At 34.0% G+C, this 19,111-nt stretch overlaps 1 protein-coding gene across 1 annotated transcript; it reads left to right on the plus strand.

The window, feature by feature from the left end:
• The first annotated feature begins 4,371 nt into the window (after nt 1–4,371).
• On the plus strand, nt 4,372–6,605 carry LOC134260604 (dnaJ homolog subfamily B member 1-like). The gene is made up of 2 exons (XM_062743153.1): nt 4,372–5,318; nt 6,007–6,605. Exons 1-2 carry the CDS (start codon nt 4,473–4,475, stop codon nt 6,238–6,240), a joined length of 1,080 nt encoding a protein of 359 aa, XP_062599137.1. The 5' UTR covers nt 4,372–4,472; the 3' UTR covers nt 6,241–6,605.
• The last annotated feature ends 12,506 nt before the right edge of the window (nt 6,606–19,111 follow it).

Here is a 19,111-nt window from a genome sequence, read left to right on the forward strand (position 1 = left end):
ACTGGTCGGCAGGGGTTGCTCACTCCTCTATGGCAACTGATCCCATGCACTTGTTATGTTTTAGAAGTCCATGTTTGCTCTGCTTCTATTTTGTATTGTTTCATGGTGTTTTGATCTTGAATACTGCTCTTTATCTCCATATATGCTTCACTTAGGTTTTTCCATCGTTAATGTTCCTTCTTTACGTAGGTCTAATACCCTTACCTTCTTATAAAGTATATTCTCTTCTCCAGAGCATACTCCAAGTATGATCACTATTTAAACCGTTGCAGCTACTTGTGTAAACGTTCATGTTACAGGGATTTCAACAACCTTGTTTAAAGTTAGGAATTCGTAAATTCCATTGCTGTTCAACAGCAGCTACAATGACCTTGTTAGGAAAATATAATCTATAACTGGGTCGAATTTTGGTTGATTTGTTTCATACCAATGCTAAGACCTTTGTTTTATAGCTGAATTGACTGCGGAATCCTCTGTCTACCTGATCGATACGTAGAGCTCACGGCGGGTGTGACCGGTCGACAGGGTATGCTCACTCCTCCTTGGCACCTGATCCCACCTCTGGAAGTTCCTAAATAAATGCCAATTCATAGATTGGTATTGTATGATGTTTTATGAGATCATTATTCGTTATCCTTTACTATTTTCTTTTGGTTGAATCCACCTTTTACTTATATTACATTTTTCTTGTGTCTTAAACACTTTTGCAATATTCAGTTCTCAAAATTATGATCTCAATGTTTTGTAATGTAAGAATGCACTTTCAGATCGTTTTAGTTCCAGTGCAAAATTCTGAATTGGTGTACTTTAAAGAAAATGATAAAACAAAATAAAGCACTATTAGCTGAAACATTTATACAACATTTGGGCGTAAATTAAACAACCCTATACTGTAATGTCGATCATAAGTGTGTAATACAAGAAAACTGAAGAGAACTAATTTGCTGACTTCAAATAAAATTTGATAAGATAAATAAATTACTATGACTCACATTTAAATGTCGAAAACTACATCTGTAAGTAATCTTCAATTAACCTACTTTAATTTAAACATAAAACAGGGGCGTAGCAACCGGGGGGCCTGCCCCCCCCCCCCACTTTTTTTTCCCAACCTTACTTATACTATACGAAATGTTAATTGAAAGCCTGGTTGGCCCCCCTACTTTTAGTGATGTACCGAAAATGTAGGTTTAGAATTGGTACTAAAAGTAGTTGACAATGAGAAAAAGTTAACCTAACACAACACCCCCCCCCCCCCCTACGGCGTAGCATCGTTTTTGAAAGTGACAGTGACTGGTACTCCAGTATATTATTCTACTGTGAAAAACTTAATATTAATTTGTCCCTTTGTAAAAAACTAAGTGAAAACAAATTTAAATTGTACATGAAAAGACAACTCAATAATAGTTTTTTAAACACTTGGAACGATATTCGTACCAATTATTTGGAAGGCTTTGGTAAATTAAATACATATTTTAAGTATAAAAGGTCTTTTTATTTTGAAAAATACTTGAATATGAAAAACCGAGACAATCGGGTAATTCTCACAAAATTCAGAATTAGTAATCATTGTTTAAGGGTAGAAACGGGTAGATATGAAAGGAAACTTAATAAATGTGGTAAAAATGAAATTCTTCCCAGGTGTGAGAGAATCTGTCGTTACTGCACCTCAAGTCCAACTGAGGATGAATTGCATTTTTTGCTAGAATGTCCACTTTATAATGACTCAAGAAGAGAGTTTTTAGATAAAATCTTTAAAACCTTTCCTAATTTGATACTGCTTAACAATGTTGACCTGTTTACATGGATTATGTCAAATGGAGATTCTGAGTTTGTTGTTTTATTATGCCAACTTTTAAATGCAAATTTTAATAAGAGAAAATAACATAGTTCAATATAGGCATATTGCAGATATTATACATAGGCCACTTATAATGTACATTCTATACATCCTAAAAGAAGATAACTAACTCTCTGTTCATTATACAATGTTTGTTTTGTTCTGTTTTGTATATGTATAACTGTGATGATTTTGGACACTGTTCTGTATGCTCCACTGTGGGCCCAAATTGGTTGAATAAATATTCTATATTCTATATTCTGAAAGTGGGGGGGGGGGGCCAGCCAGAGAAAAAAAAATTACTTACCTGAAAAAGTTGACAAGCAAAAAAGAAAAAAAAAGTTGCCCAAAAAGTCGAAAATCGGGGGGGTGGGGGGGGGGGTGGGGGGTGGGGTGTTGTGTTAGGTTAACTTTTTCTCATTGTCAACTACTTTTAGTACCAATTCTAATACTACATTTTCGGTACATCGCTGAAAGTCTAAAAGTGGGGGGGGGGGGCCAACCAGGCTTTCAATTAACATTTCGTATAGTATAAGTAAGGTTGGGAAAAAAGTGGGGGGGCCAGGCCCCCCCCCCCCCCCCCCCCCCCCCCGGTTGCTACGCCCCTGTAAATGTACGCTTCTCTCCCATTCTGGAGAGAGCTACATGCGGACTCTGAACCGTGGCTTGAGACGATGCACTTGGACCGATTGGAATCAAACCAAAGCTGCTGGAGATGAATTAGCAAAATTTCACAAGTTCTTTTATTGCAGCCCGGAGGACCGGGTTGCTCTATACATATAAGTTTAAGTGTTGGTGTATGGAGATTCAGGTGGGAGAAGTTATTCAGAATTAAAGGTTTTCTAAACATTAAAAAGATTGTTAATTAGAATGTTCTTTCTCTTTATAAATTACGAGATACATGATATATATACTTCCATAAAGTGAATCTGTAAAAATATATATGTTTTATATTTAATAAAAAACTTTAAAACACTTTTCAAATATTTTATTGTATTGACAAAAAGAGACTTTGGATTTTTATATTTAATATATAAAGTTACTTATCATTTACCATCGAAAAAACGATCGACAGGTCCCTTTTTTAGAACATCGAATTTTACTTATCGTATAAAAACGTACTTTAGACAGTTCGTGTTTTATATTCTTACAATTTATATTTTATGCAGCCAATATTTACTTGAGGAATTGATAAAGTTTAAGAGGGTATCGTTTTGTTCGATTTTCATCCGACTTTAATTAAGTTTTCAAAACATTCTCGACTATCGATCTATCATTGAGACGCATGTCTTTTCCACACATGTCGAAGCGGTTTGATGATCAAGACTCATTTCCATTGTTTACTTAATTTATTTCCCGGGGGCGACAATACTGATGGTTACATCAATGTTTTCTTGTTTTTGTACTAAATACTGATCTTCCCTTTTTCATATGAAGAAGTTTGAGACATCCAGCAAAATACGTCAAATAGATTACTATCAAAAGGAATAGGGAGGATTCATGGAGCAAGTAGTCCCTTATCAAGTCATCATCTCTGGATAAAAAATAGTGGACAATTTTATTTATTTATTTTTTTTTGAAAAAGGGGAGCTAGACAGAAAAAAAAAATATTGACTACTTACCTGTTTTTAACCCTCTGGCAATCGTTTATCAGTTTTATTGATTGGGATTACATAAAAAAAATAATTGAAAATATCTTGATATGATAATTAGAATTTATGCAAATTGTATATATATATAAAGAACTTCTTCATAGTTTTGTTGATATACCGCAAATGGATTAATTTCACTGTACACATTTCTGTAAAAGACGCGCACTAAGCGTAGAGCAGAAAATCGCGCAAAATAATGTCAAAGAAATTGTGACGTCGTTTTAATCTCGCAGTGACGTTATAATTTCTGTACACTGACGTCGCAGCCAGAGGGTTAATAAAACTTGGTGAATCGGGGAAGGGGTTAGGATCCAAATTCTTTTCATCATGCACACATTTATCTATACCATGATTAAAAGTCATATATGGCGTATTTCGAAAAGTTCAGTTAAGTTTAACAAAAATGTACCCAGATTGTCCAATGCATTGTTTTAAACTTCTTGATGATGTGGAAGTGCGGGTACATTTTTGAAATTACTTATTATGTTAGTTTTTCCATAGACCGAAAGTGCATAATTTTCTTCAATATCCGAAAAAGTAAAAATTTTGACCAAAAAAAGATTAAAGAAAGATGTTCTTAGTACAAGTTAGGAGCGGATCAACATCTATTTATAAACTATTTATATCAGTTGAATAAAAAAAAATCATCTTGCTATTATATGAATAATATTTTAATCCTATATATAGCCTACATGATTGTATATATTATATACATCCATAAAACACGTAAAAGTTTGATCCATGCATGAGCCGAGCTATAGTGCTACTGATTGTTTTTATCGGTGACTCCGTTACCTTGTCTATTTTATTTTTAGATCAGGGATCTGACGTCATATTCTAGTAAATTCTAGGTCGTCCGAGAATTAGCGAGACTTGTCATGGGAAGTTACTAAACGCTCTGCAGGTTGACGATCAAGATCAGTTTTATAGAGCAGCGAGTTTGTTAAGAAGGGATTTTTTGTGAAGTGCATTAGTGAAAAATGGGGAAAGACTACTACAAAATCCTCGGAATTACTAAAGGTGCATCGGAAGATGAAATTAAGAAGGGCTACAGGAAAATGGCGCTGAAATATCACCCAGATAAAAACAAATCGCCGGGAGCCGAAGAAAAATTCAAGGAAATTGCAGAAGCATATGACGTACTGAGTGACCCAAACAAGAAAGAGATTTACGATAAGTATGGCGAGGAGGGACTGAAAAACGGACCCCCTCCCGACAGTGGTTTCCAAGGATCCGCGCCTGGTGGTGGCAACTTCCACTATGAATTCCAAGGGAATCCGAGAGACACATTCCGTATGTTCTTTGGAGGGGACGATCCATTCGCAAGCTTTTTCGGAGGCGGTGGTGGCGGACCTGGACGTGGATTTGGTGGTCCCGGTGGTGGTGGCGGACCACGTATGTTTCATTTCGGTGGCCCCCAGGGTCAGGAGGACATGGATGTTGACGATAACCCGTTCGGGGGCATGGGCGGTATGGGGGGCATGGGTGGAGGGCGACCACAAAGAAAAAGACAGGACTCCGCAGTGGTGCGCGAACTACCAGTGGCGCTAGAGGACATTTATAAAGGTGCCACGAAAAAGCTCAAAATTACTCGTAAAGTGCTAAATAATGATGGACGTACAACGAGAACAGAAGATAAGATCTTGACAATTGATATAAAACCCGGATGGAAAGCAGGAACAAAGATTACATTCCCAAAAGAGGGTGATCAAACCCCCAACAACATACCAGCTGATGTTGTCTTTGTTATAAAAGACAAACCACATAGTATATTCACAAGGGAAGGCAGTGACATTCGCTACAAAGCCAAATTATCGCTCAAAGATGTAAGTAAACTTTCACAATATTAAAAGCTGAATACTTGAAGTCTGTAAATATATTTCATTTATAAATAAAAGCTGTTTTTCAAAATCTTACTGGAGTAAAATATTGATTTTAAAATCTTGTTAAAGATTGAGTAAAGTATAATTTGAAGAAGGTATATGTACAGTGGCTCTACACAAGAAAGTATACTTACATTTAAGAAATAAGGTATCATTTTTTGAGTTTTATTGAGATGTAAAACGGGTTGGTCACGTGATCAAATCCCATAAAGCCCGAAGGGCTTTATGGAAGATTTGATCATGTGCCAACCCATTTTACATCTCAATAAAACTCAAAAAATGATACCTTATTACTTATATTTACATTTGTGTCTTATTCATACTTTATATTTGCCTGATTGTTACTTTTAACGCGTGAAATGCGGTAATTTTTCAAACCCAACGGCATGTATGTAATCCACTAAACACGCGTCGACCCTTTATGACGTCACAGAGAAATTACGTCGAACGTTTATCCAAACGCACATCTATGACCTCTTGACCCCATACCTGTATTTACACAGTTATAAAAACGCTTGCTTTCAGTAGTGTTATATAAAGGAAAACACTTGCAAATGTAAATATTATGTAATTATAATTGAATTAGAAAATTCATTTTCTCTATGATTAATGCTGATATATTATTTTGTAGGCTTTATGTGGAACTACTCTACAAGTCCCAACAATAGATGGCAGGAAAATCCCCCTACGTTTACGAGAAGTTGTGAAGCCTCATTCGGTCAAGCGGATACAAGGCGAGGGATTACCTATACCAAAACAGCCAGGAAAACGTGGTGACTTAATAATCGAATTCGACGTTGTGTTCCCAAACCAGATCACGAACACTGCAAAAGAAATTCTGGCGGACTGCCTGCCGTCGTCGTGAATGTAAAGAACACATATCATAAAATTTTATGAATATTGTTTAAATGTGTATGTATGTAGAAGGAAAGGTGGAAACCCCCAGACAATGTGAGAGTATTATGTAGACCTACACAAACTCGTTAACATAAGACACTGATAAACCATTGTGGTGTATCAAGACATTGTGTATGTGATATATTGCTGCAGGGATTGTGTGCTATATTCAGGAGTGCCAGTGTATGCACTGCATCTTATGCTTGAGTTGTTCTATAAGTGCTGATGAGTGTTTATTTATGGCTGTGGGTGTTCACATTGCCTTGAGATGCTCTGTTTTGTTTTTAAGAACCAATTATTATGATGAGAAAATGTATAAAAATGTTTCTGGTAGCATGTCTTGTTTTCTTTTTTTCTTGAGGTGAGCACAGATGTGAAGTGCTTGAAGTGTCAGAAATGCCTATAATCAGATATGTAGAATTTTTCTTCAGTGATAAAGGACAGGACTGGCATGCAAGATATTATTTCTGAGTAGTTCACTAGTTGTACTTTTTGCTCAGTTTTGGCTCTCCAGACTATCAGATGCATGTAATGAACTTGTATTGAAATGTAGAAGTCAACCATGAAAATATTTAAAATTGCAAACAAAGGACGAAGTGTTACATGCAAATATCATACATGGTTTTCATTGACTTCCGAAATGAACACATTTTAAATCTGACATCTATAGATTCTGCTATTTTGGTTGATCAGCTGTATTGGATAAAAGTTAAGGGATCTGTTTTCCTATGCTACAGTACATCATTGTTGTCAAACTGATTCAGGCCATTTGGATAGGTCATTCCTACAGTAATTACTACCAAGATGATTTGAAAGAAGTCTGATCACTATGGAATGGGGCGAGACAATAGAAACTCATACTTGACCATACTGCTTAAGATGGTGGTCCATGACAATCTAATTTAGTCATCTTTGCAAGTTCAAGATTATCTTCACAAGTTCAAGGACACTGACAGGTAATATGATAGTGACTGTGTTCTAAGGAGAGATAATATTAAAAAAGTCCGAGATATTGCTTACGATTTGGAGGTGTATTCTGACCTTCACTTCGGAAAGTAAAATGTAAGAATTATTGTCCAGTTCACATTAGTAGTTTTGTAACTGAAATACTTAAGATCCTTTTTTACACGTTGCTTACAAATTAAGGATGCATGCGAGTGGTGACCTGGCTCAAGTCTATTAGCTTAGAACATGAAGATAAGTTATAATTTTGACTTGAGGTCATTTTGGCGCGTTCAAGGACACTGATGGTTAAGGTGTAAAATCTATTAAAAACCCAATTTGAAGCAGGATTAATCAAAATCTTCTACATGAAAAAGAGTCTCCTGCTGTGGCCCTCAATTTGACATTTAGATGTATACATGTCTGTATATTGAACAAGTTTTAATAACCATACCTTCATTAGTGTTTTCATTCCTAAATCTGTTCAGTGTATGTCCCTTTAAACTCAAAACAAGCAAAGTCAAAGAGTTTTGGTTCCCTGCTTTTGGTGTTCACAAGTAATCACCAAAGCATTTTTTTTAAATTAGGTCAAATATTATTAAGGCCAAGTTCCTAAACATCTTGTCTCAGGTAATGCAAATGTCAAATATGATAGCCCTATCTCTTCTCAATTAAACATTAAAAGCAAAGATAAGATTTTTAAAAGAAGGTCAAACTTTATGATAAACGTGATAACTAAATTATTTCAATTGTCAACCCCCATAGTTATGTAGCTGTATATACTTTTATCATCTGTATAGAAATTTTGTGTCTCAGTTGAGCTGCATAGGAACAATTTCTATAACAAAGCAATTGACAAATAAGTTGATGAAACAAGGCCATGGACCTTCGTACAAGCATAAATTTATCATTACCGACAGAATGAAGTGTTCGTAGTTTGTAGGTAGGATTTTGAAGTTAAAAACTTCAAAAAAGCTTATTCTTGACATATAGGTTATCGATGATTTAATTATGTGTGTGGTTTGGTGAAACCACAATGATTGGGTGTGTACAATTCCTTGTGTACAGTATATCTGACTTGCAACTGTGTATTTTCACAACCAAGAGCCATAATGTAAGCATTGGCATAGTGCGGCCATTAGGATATAGACAATTATTTGTTTTGAAGGTTAAGCAATATTTAAAGCCTTTTGTCCAAGAAGCCAGGCAGACGCATCCGACTTTATGCTTTTTCTTATTATGCTTTCAGTTATGTGATTTCAGTTACAATGTCTAGTGTAGGAATAGCTTGTTATTTTTACTTACATACTAAAATACATCATAAACTGAAGTAGATAAACAGTTTTCCTGCTCTGTGATTAAGTATAAAATTATGTCATGTTCTCATCACTAGAAATCGGTAATAGCAGGAAATAAAGGGAATGCATTAACACCATACCAAATTATGAATTCCCTACGCATTTGAGGCATTTTCAAGTATTATGAATTCTTTGAGCATTTGAAAATTATGAATTCTCTAGGTATCTTTTACAGGGGTGAAGAAACTTTTATTCAAAGACGAATACACTGCAGCGGCCGTTAGGAAACCTAGTTTCCCGATAGAAGACAGAAGTTCACGTGTCAGAAATAAATATTTAGGTTAGAGTTATAATAATCCAAAGAGGTTGATGTCTTCTCATAAGATGATAAGGGTGATATTTTATGATTAGAGAAATAACCTGACGACGAATGATAAGTATCTTAGCATTCATATACTGACTAGATCGAGTTTTCTGATACATGTGTTTATGATAGGTAGTGGCTATACTGAACCTTTTGAAATTAAAAAGAAACTGTATTGGTCTGGATAATTTTCGAGCAAAATTTTACAAGATCTGTCCTCATGGAGACGAGAAGGCGCGATTTGTTAAGACGTGATGAACTGTTGCTTCTGTCTAATGAAATAAAACGTTTTCGGGACCCCGAGGATATTACATGTACAATACATGGATTCCCGCCAACTGAAGAGCAGACGATGAGTGACAAGCGGGGAACCTGGGGATGACTCACGCGCAGATGATATCTTTTTTCATCTTTAAAATTCATTTTTGTACATCTGTGACTTCATAGGAAATAGAAAATTTAAGGGTTTTTTTCGCCCAGCGTTTAATGTTGCAAACACAAAGAATGTTTTTATCCCCTCCACAATTCTATAGGATGGTTTACAAGAACTCACACTTAATAAAAGTATTATATCATAAGAAAACAAACTATCATTTTTTACTCATCAAAACATGTTTTCGCACTGCCTTTTGCCAAGTGCAACTTCTTCAAAACACTCAGTATACTTCAATATTATACTCAGTATAAGAATTTTTAACTTGATTTGTCAGCATGATTCAATCTCAGAATACTCGAAAAAAAAATTTTTGAATTAATTTAAAGAAATCACGAAATCACTAAAGGATGTAAAAGATATAAAACTCTTTGTGTCTAAGAATAGAAAGTATATTCACTGCCAGTGAAGTCATCTCCGTGAGTGATTAGCGGGGGAGATCAGAGTTAAAGCACGTGCCAGTTGCAATATTTATTTCCTGACGCGCGTGTGAAGTCATGCAGTGTACATTATCGTTATGATGACGTTTGTCGGTAAACGCTTCACGAACCGTGTTCGATATAGTGGGATCGAACATGTATGCACTCTAAGTTTTGTTTTTCTTTGTTTACTTTCTTCACCCAGACTCTATATCTACTGTAACGATCAACTGACCTATACAGATTTCTGACGTATCCTTTTTGTACGTAGTGCTGCATGGCAAAGTTCACACAGGTTGGCCAATTCTTTGGGTAAAAAAGAAATTGTTTTCAATGTTCACTGACGAAATCAAGCGATAATATATCGTTCAAAAAAGTACCTCTTACAAACAAGGAATACTATACATATGTAGTTATCTTTTGCAAAGGTAAATATATAATTTCATGTCTTTAAATCATAACCATTTGTTTCCTATTGTCTTGGTCTGTAGGACAGAGCTGACACCCCTTAATGGTCACAATAATTTTTCCTAGTAAGATACACAAATATTTCACACATTTGTGAAACCTCATTGTTGAAACAAGTGACTTTGCACGTATTTGGTTGACGTTGATGAATACCTGGTCACTTATTAGATAGCCGCTCCGTGGTTCGTTCAGTGCGGTCACTTTTGCCGGAACTTGCGACTCTGGAATTTTTATAAAATAGTTCATTGATGCTCCCCCTCATCAATTAAGGTACCCTAATGAATATTCCCCCGCACCTAGCTGAGTCTGTCTTAGGACCTTCCATAACATTATGATAAGCTGCCATAGGGAGGCATCAGTGTTTTACAAACACGTCTTGATTTCAACTGTTTTGATTATAACTTAGACTGTACGTTAGGGTTATGAATACCTAAATTATTTCAATTTATTTAGAAAATGTAAATCAATCTATGTAGATGATAGAATTTTTTAAGATAAAATAGACCGGAATCATTCACCTCAAAGAACCGATATACTAATGTAGTAGATAGATCCCCTGTTTCACAGAATGAAAAATGTGTTTGTGAAACATCAATGCCCCGTATGGCAACACAGCGAAGATTAATCTTTTCTAAATGCAATTTAAATATGATAACACCCAAAGTAAGGTCTTCTCACAAGAAATACAATTGTGAAATATGAAAACCCTAGCACCATCTTTTCAGAGGGGAAAGTTTTAGAAAGGTAGGTCAAGCTAGTAGGATACCATGCATCTTACATTACTACATTATCCCCCTCCAGAGAATGAGGTGTCCTCATCTATTTTGGAGTGCTGACACTCGTGGGGTGAAGTTCTAGGGGCAATCCCTCTCACGCGCCAGAGAACACCAGGGTCCCAACGTGGTCGCCAAATGAAATAGAGACAATTTTGCGACTCTGCTGGAGATCGAACCCGGGGCCTCTGGCTTGCCAGTCCTGTGCTCTACCAATTGAGCTAAAGGGTTAACATTCTAGCCCAAGCTAGGTCTTGTCGCAAGGAATAACACAAGTGAAATATGAAAGTCATAGCTCTACTAATTAAAAAAATATAGGCATGGTTAATGTTATGGCGGACAAACAGACAGATAGATAGACAGACTGACAAACAGACAGACGGATGGATAAGACAAAACTAAATACCCCTGAATATTCGAACGGGGCATAAAAATAAATATGTTCCTATCTTACTTTTTATAAAAATTAAGCAGGAAATTAATATGCATATAATGAAAGTACAAAAACTTACACATAATTAAATTCTGCTGAGGTGGGAAAGGTGTTAATATGCAATTAAATAATTATCACTCTCACACTGAACTGTGATTAGATTGAAAGTGAAATTATTTCAGCTAATACAATAAGAGAACGTGACCTGTTAATCAATTCAACATTATCACAATTATCACTCATTGCTTATTAATAAAACTTAACGAATCAAATAAATATTAGATACATTTACTAACAAGCAAATTCAAAGAATTGTGGCCCCCCGCTTTCAGTGTCTTTGTGGGTGAGATGCCATTTTTTTTAAATGAAAAATAGTTTCAAATATGAACGCCCTATCATATGTCATTTAGCAGTTATCATCGAAATGATTTTCTTTTTGAAATAAGAAAAGTCAGAAATCATACCATGCTTGAATATATCTTGTCACAGGTAATGTACATGTCAAATATGAAAGCCCTATCTCTTCTATGTCTAAAGTTATAAGGAAAAAATAACATTTTTGAAAAAGTAGGTCAAACGTAAAGATCAAGGTAACAGGATCAAACATAGTGTATTTAGAAAGGTCTTATCACAGGTAATATGCATATTGTATATGAAAGCCCTATCCTTTCTTATTCAAAAGTTATGGCCAATTCAAAGTAATGTTTCATTTTTTTAAAAGTAGGTGAATATTCAAGGTCAAGGCATCAAAACTCATAGTGTATTTTTAAAGATCATGTCACGGGTAATACACATGTGTAAATTGAAAGCCCTTTCTTTTGCCATTCAAAAGATATGACCAAGGTTAAGGTTTTTGTGAAGGACGGAAAGAACTACAGACTGACAGACTAACAAACTGCTAGATTGACAGACGAATGAAATTAAATGTTCCCTCGTTTTCGCGAAAGCGGGCGACAAAAGACTATAAAAATATAAAAGAATATAAAAAGACAGTTTTTGATCAAGTTAAAATTGAGAGAATAAACTTGGTCTACATAGATTGGTATTAATTTCTGTGTTCGTAACTTCCCAGTAAGAAGAAGGATATGGAGATAACGAACAGTATTCAATATGAAAGTCCATAAACAATACAAAATAAGAACAGAGCAAACACGGACCTCTGAAACATCAGAGTCTTTGGGATCAGGTGCCATGGAGGAGTGAGCATTTTTTCAACCCGCCGTGTATCGTTGTCATGATCAGGAAATAACGAAAAAATCCGTCGTCATTTCGTTCCAAAATAATTGACTAACAATTGGTATGAAAATTTTCTTTCAGCATATGAAATCAATGATAAATTGTATTTGCTGACAAGGTCATTGTATCGACCATAGAATTTACGAAATGATGACTTTAAACGAGACAGTTCATATTTTTGCTTCATCAACTTGCTTGTCAATAATTTACCTCGTTTAAGAAATTGTTCATACGTAGAGCACGTAGAGCAGTAATTAAGAAACAAAAAGTTTGACTTTAAAGTATTAATATCAATGTAGAAATTAACGAAAACGAACGTTTACCTATCTTCATCATCTTGTTAAAATTTTAATTGAAAACAGGACAAAAAAACCCATGGCGAGATCAGGTGTCATTGAGAAATAAGCATCCCATGACACTCACGACCTAGAGACGATGAATTGATCAGGTGAACAGAGCAACCATCGGTCACTCAAAAGTGTATGAAAATGTTATTGCGGCATAGTACGACATAACTGCGGAAAGTTTTCTGTTGAAAAATTGAAGTCATCTCGTTTGTCATAAATTAATCTGAAAGTTGGCCTTTATCGTTTATTGTCATCCCTGTATGAAAAAGATGTGTCAGACTCCCTGATGCCTATTTAGTGTAAAGGTTTATATACCTAGGTACTGATAAACGAGATAGGAAAATTAATATGCCATATGTATGGCACACCAAATTCACAAAAATGAGATAAACCTAGTTTCACAATTAATAAACTAGGCTTATCGACTGTAAACTATAGTTTACAAACCGTAAACTATAGTTCACGATTCTTTAAGTATAGTTAACGATTCGTTAAGTATATAGTTTTCATCTGTAAAACTATATTTAACGGTTGCATGTTAATTATAGTTTACGAATGCTAATCTATTACAATCGTAAACTATAGTCAAGACTTGTTAATCATAGTTTCACAAATCATGAAACTATATTTATCAGATCGTTAACTATAGTTAACGGTTTGTAAATAATAGTTTACAAATCGTGAAACTGTATTTATCAGATAATCTATATTTTGCGATCGCAAATGATTGTTTTTGGTGTTAAGTATAGTTTACAGTTGTGAAACATAGATTATCGCGTTAACTATGGTTTACAGGTGTAAAATATAGATAAACGTAGTTAACTATAGTTTACAGTTCGTAAATTATAGTTTACAACCGATAAACCTATTTTATCGATTGTGAAACTATGATTATCTCATTTTTGTGAATTTGGCGTGCCATACATATGGTTCTACGAGTTGAGTTCAACTTCAGCTAATGTACATGTATCTCTGTTGATTCTATAGGCGAAGTAATTTCTTTGTAAGGACTATTTCTAAATCAAAACTGGCTATTGACAAACAATTTGATGAAACAAGGGTATCTAGATACTTGTTTAGTAAAGAAAACTTGGCGTCTCCATATGAGTTAAAATTTCTCAAGATGGACGTTCAACAACATGCAACCAAAAAGAGAAAATCAGATTTAATGAGAGAAACACTTGAAACATAGCAAACACACAAAAGTAAAATAAAGTTTATGTAGTACATGACATATTTTAGACTAAATACCGGGTAATAGGAAGATTAATTTGTTCCTTGTTTGGCTCCGGTTGGTATTTCCGATTTCAAGAAATCCATATATCATCTGCGAATTAATATTCAGTATTTCACAATACATACTTTAGAAACTCCTTATATTCATTTTTAAACAAAGAAATAATAACCTTGTTAAATCTTTATCTTAGTCAGATTATTTTCTAATGAGAAATGCCACTCATTGCTTTATTCATAATGACGAGGACACCGTATGTGAATCACGTGACCCGACCCTGAGAATATTAATCCCGGTGGTATCTGTGTGTTTTATGGTTAGAGGACGTCAGATTTTCTCACAAATTCGTTGAAAATTATTGTCAAGTTCTTATTTCTTTGTGTCATAAGACACATCAGATTACACAGATTCATATAATATAAGATATAACAACAAGAGTGAGCATAATCAATGAAAAGCAAGTTAACATTGTAGGACGTTTTTTAAAGGTAACCGTAATGAAAAAAAAATCAAACACATACATTTCTCTAATGGAAGTTTGATATAGAAATTTTTTATATGAGTAACCTCTTCTGAGTCCTTAAGGACGTATTCTTATGATACGGGAAAAAAAACGTGCATTAAACTTTTCAAATGCTTATATTTTTCTGAAAGTGTAATATCCAAGGAATAATTTAAAGACAAGAAAAGTGTATGTTAGTGTTCATCTAAGAGAGGTTCAACCCTTTCAACATAGGCCAAAAATAGAGCATAGGAAATTTCCTTAAAAATGCTACTAGACAATAAAATACCTCATAAAACTTATAAATATAGTGAATTAAAACTTAATTTGGCTTAAATTTACTTGAAAGTATTGCAAAGTTGATTTTTTAAACAAAATATGAGCAAATAAATACCAATTAGATAACTTGTACCCAAAAATTGTTGCTCACCCATGTCAAAATTAGGCACATTTTTCCCTATAAAATTGCTCGAAAAACCAAAGAAAAACATATTTCTACAATTAAACTTTTTAAGAAAATTGTTGTACAGTTTCTTTAGGTATTATGGCTTCTTTTCATAGAATGAAAAGTAGGGGTTAGTGCACATATAAGAAAGTTTTGATATTTTTTATATACCCCATGTTTCTTTTTCAGCATTTAATGAAAATAAATCAAGCATTTAGGCATCAAAGTATGTGTTTTATTCACCAAATATTCAACATTAGTGTGATAATTTCAGGTAATATTTACAATTTTGTTAAGAAAAGATTTTTATGAACAAAAAGTAATCAATTAACACATAAAACTTCACAATAGTCTGTTGGATGTCCTCTCTTTCTCTTGGCCTGGGTTTTCCAGATTGGGTCCTGGTTTGTGGTGTTGGATGGTGGCTTCACAGGGATTAGTCAAATCCAGTCCCACTTTCTCAATCTGATTTTTATGGTTTTCTCCATCTGATTTTAGTGGTTCTTAAACCCTGCTCTCTTCTAAAAGCCTTCATTAGTGATTCTTGTGAAAACAAGACTTACCTGTAAAAAATTATTTTAGAAAAAAATTAGATTATAATTTACTGGTAATATCATTGTTCAAAAATGTAAAATCATTATTTTGTCTATCTGACTTTGTTTTTATGAACCCAGGCCTGTAGTTTAGACTAAAATAATTTCTACATGTTCCATGATGTTTCAGAAATATTCCATTTTTTTAACCCGCATAGGCAAACACACATAGAATGAAGCGACCTAGTTTCTTACCAATGTAAACAGCTAAAAATTATAGAAGTTATCTTATTATTTTCTTACGGTATGTCTATAAATTTGAGATAGAGATTCTGCATTTACAATATCAAAGGTAATTTATCATATACTAAAAGCTAAAGTTGTAATAAAAAAGATAATACGAATGTTGTCGTCTGCACGCCTCTGGAGACCTTAGGCCTAACGTTACGTACATGTAACATACTATGTTTGACTTTGCAATGTGACAGTATACTATGTATTTTGAAACCTTTGTATCTATAACGCACAAACATTGCTATTTTCAATAAGTTTGAAAGCATTGTAAACCTACATTTTCGCTTTTCCACTGCGTCAACACACTTCGGCGCTCTTGGCTGGCATGTTTGGGTACCACATTCGAGAATGTTCCTGTAGGCTTAATTGTGATCTCGACAATTTTTTAAATGTTTTAAAATTTCTGTCGGTTGGCTCTCTCAATGGAGTGCCATTCGGCATTCCGGTCGCTTTGAAACGGGCGATCCCGTTCTTATTTCCCCTCTTGATGTCGATTTCACTTGTCGACTTTCATATAGGCCTATGTCGTAAATATCGTAATTTTGCACACGTGTTGTTCATTTATACAACATAGAAAGATTTTTTTATTTAAAAATAAATATAGTTAAACATATAAATCATAAAAACTTTAAAAACTTCGTTGTAAATTGTTATCAGTTTGAATTTTACGACATGTCTAAGTACGAAGACCCACTTGGGGTAAATTGATCAGAAGAATTCATCCTTAAACTGATTTTTCGGTTTTTAGTCCAAGCAATTTTTCAATGTCAATTTTCTGATTTCTTAGAATTAAACATTAAGTTTTACCAATTAAAGAAAATTTGAACTTGTAAACAAGGAAATGTTAAAAATTGTTGTTACTATTTCACCACAGTTGTTCCCCCTTAAAAAAACAAATATCACAGTTTATAGGCAAAGTCGATTCAATGTTTTTGTCAACCAATACAATCTGTCGTTGACTCAAATGTTAAATGACAGTTCCTTAAGGTTTTCATGGTGTATTGTCTACGTTTTTCTTTTATTGTTGTCCTGCTTACCATATGATGATAGAAAGAACACTCGGCAAGGAGTACGTTCTTCTCCATGGCACCTAATACCACTAGAGGTTTGTGTTTGATAACATTAAATTGTAATGTTTTTATGGACTTTTTACAAAAAAAGCACAGAGACTTCTATTTTTTACTTGTAAGCTTAAATAAAGGATATGGAGATAACGAACATTATTCAATATCAAGTCCATAAAACAATACAAAACAGGAGTGGAGAAAACAGGGACCTCAAAAACATCAAAAGTGGTGTCAGGTACCATTCAGTGTATAAATAATTGCCAAACAATTAGTATAAAAACGTCATTCAGCATTTGACTCGATGAAAAATTGTATTTGCTGACATTTTTAGGCCATTGTATCGACCATAGAACATACGAAAAGATGACTTTATACGAAACTGCTGATATTCTTGTTTCATCAACTTCGTTGTCAATAATTTACCTCGTTTTAGAAATTGTTCATACATTGAGCATGTTCTTGCGTATCGAATCAACTGAAATAAATAAACTTCGGATGCAGGTGATGAAGGGAAGTTGACGATAGAAAACATAAAGTCATCACGTTTATCATACAGTTAGATAACCATTAACGTCTTTTTCAAGTAAAATATCCAAGTATGAAACAGATGTGTCAGACTCTGTGGTATCTTTTATCTTAAGCTTACCAGGATATATCGTTTCGACATAGGAATGGAAATTACCATTGTTAATTGACAAAACGTCGTCGAAATAAATAAATGTCGGGTTGAAGACTACAGTAAGTGTTTTCTTCTTTTCACGCATAAGATTTTGCATAAATTCTTCTTCATGTGAATACAAAAATAGGTCTACTGATAATGGAGCGCAATTGGTACTCATGGGAATTTCCAATAAATTGTGGAAGACCTGGTCTCCATAAACCACATACATATTGTCAATCAGAAACTGAAGCATCTTTTTGATGTCACCTTCAGAGAACCTGTGTATGTGTGTAATCAGAATGTAGTTAAACAAAATAATTTTACAAATGGCCATTGACCAGGTAAGTAAATTTTTGAGTTCCATTTTTATTGAAAAGCAGCTGTCAATCATATCAAAAAGCCTGGACTCAAAAGCAATATGAGCTGCATGTTTGACATCGGGAAAAAATGATGTAAATTTGTAATTAACTATTTAAATGACCGAAAAATAGAACATTTATAAACTTCTGTTGTTCATATTTGCTATGAAAGAACTGTTAATACGCTTTAATTGAAGCAAAATTGAATTATTGTCATCTTGTACAATAATGATGTCTTATATAATACTGTATATTCTGTTGTACAGAAATATTTCTTCTGAAACATTTTTAAACTTTAATTTGGTTTTATTGATCATAACGGTTTAGATTACATACATATTAATCATAATAACGCAATTTACCAATTTACCAGCAAAATAAAATTCTCAAAAATGCAGCTCATATTGCTTTAATTTATCGTGGGGAATGGTTGTGTATCAAGCTGAAAAGTCGTATGTTTTTAAGGTGTTGATTTTAGTGAAATGACTGTGAGTTCAAATTGTCCAAAAGTTCTTTGGAACTACTGAGTATCCAAATCTGATTCAGTCCACTTCTTGAATAAATTGTTGCAGAGTACCCTTGAAGGTTTTTTCACTACTGTCAATATCTTGGTGAGGAGTAAAGAAAGAGGCTTGGTTGAACATGTATTGGAACCCGCAAAGTATCTTTGTCTGTAAGGATTCTTAAGAAGTTTCGGAATCCAATGTATGTATGGTAGTTTAATTTCATTTGGGTTCTTTTGGTTAAACATTGGGATATGTATCTAAAACGTTTTTTAAACAGGAAACAATAATGATTTACCCAAAACTGGTCAAAGATATCCGTGCAGTGTTGAAAGTATTTGATAAAATTTAGTACTTCCTAGAAAACTAATATAGGGAAAAGAGGAAACGATCAAAATCAAACGGACATTTTATAAATCTTTTATTACCTTCTGGAAAATTTGTTTTATTCCAGAGGTCAATTTTGGGACAGAAAAGATTAAAATTAAAATATTTAGGCTTTTTTTTTTCGAATATTCAACACCAAAA

Source organism: Saccostrea cucullata, unplaced genomic scaffold (genome assembly GCF_032062105.1).
Source record: "Saccostrea cucullata isolate Sc308-1 unplaced genomic scaffold, CSIRO_AGI_Scuc_v1 ctg1361, whole genome shotgun sequence".
In the NCBI taxonomy this organism is placed as follows: Eukaryota; Metazoa; Mollusca; class Bivalvia; order Ostreida; family Ostreidae; genus Saccostrea; species Saccostrea cuccullata.

Coding starts and splice junctions, on each gene's coding strand:
- LOC134260604 (XM_062743153.1), top strand. CDS start 4,473: ATGGGGAAAGACTACTACAAAATCCTCGGAATTACTAAAGGTGCATCG. Junction 5,319..6,006: donor CCAAATTATCGCTCAAAGAT/GTAAGTAAACTT, acceptor ATTATTTTGTAG/GCTTTATGTGGAACTACTCT.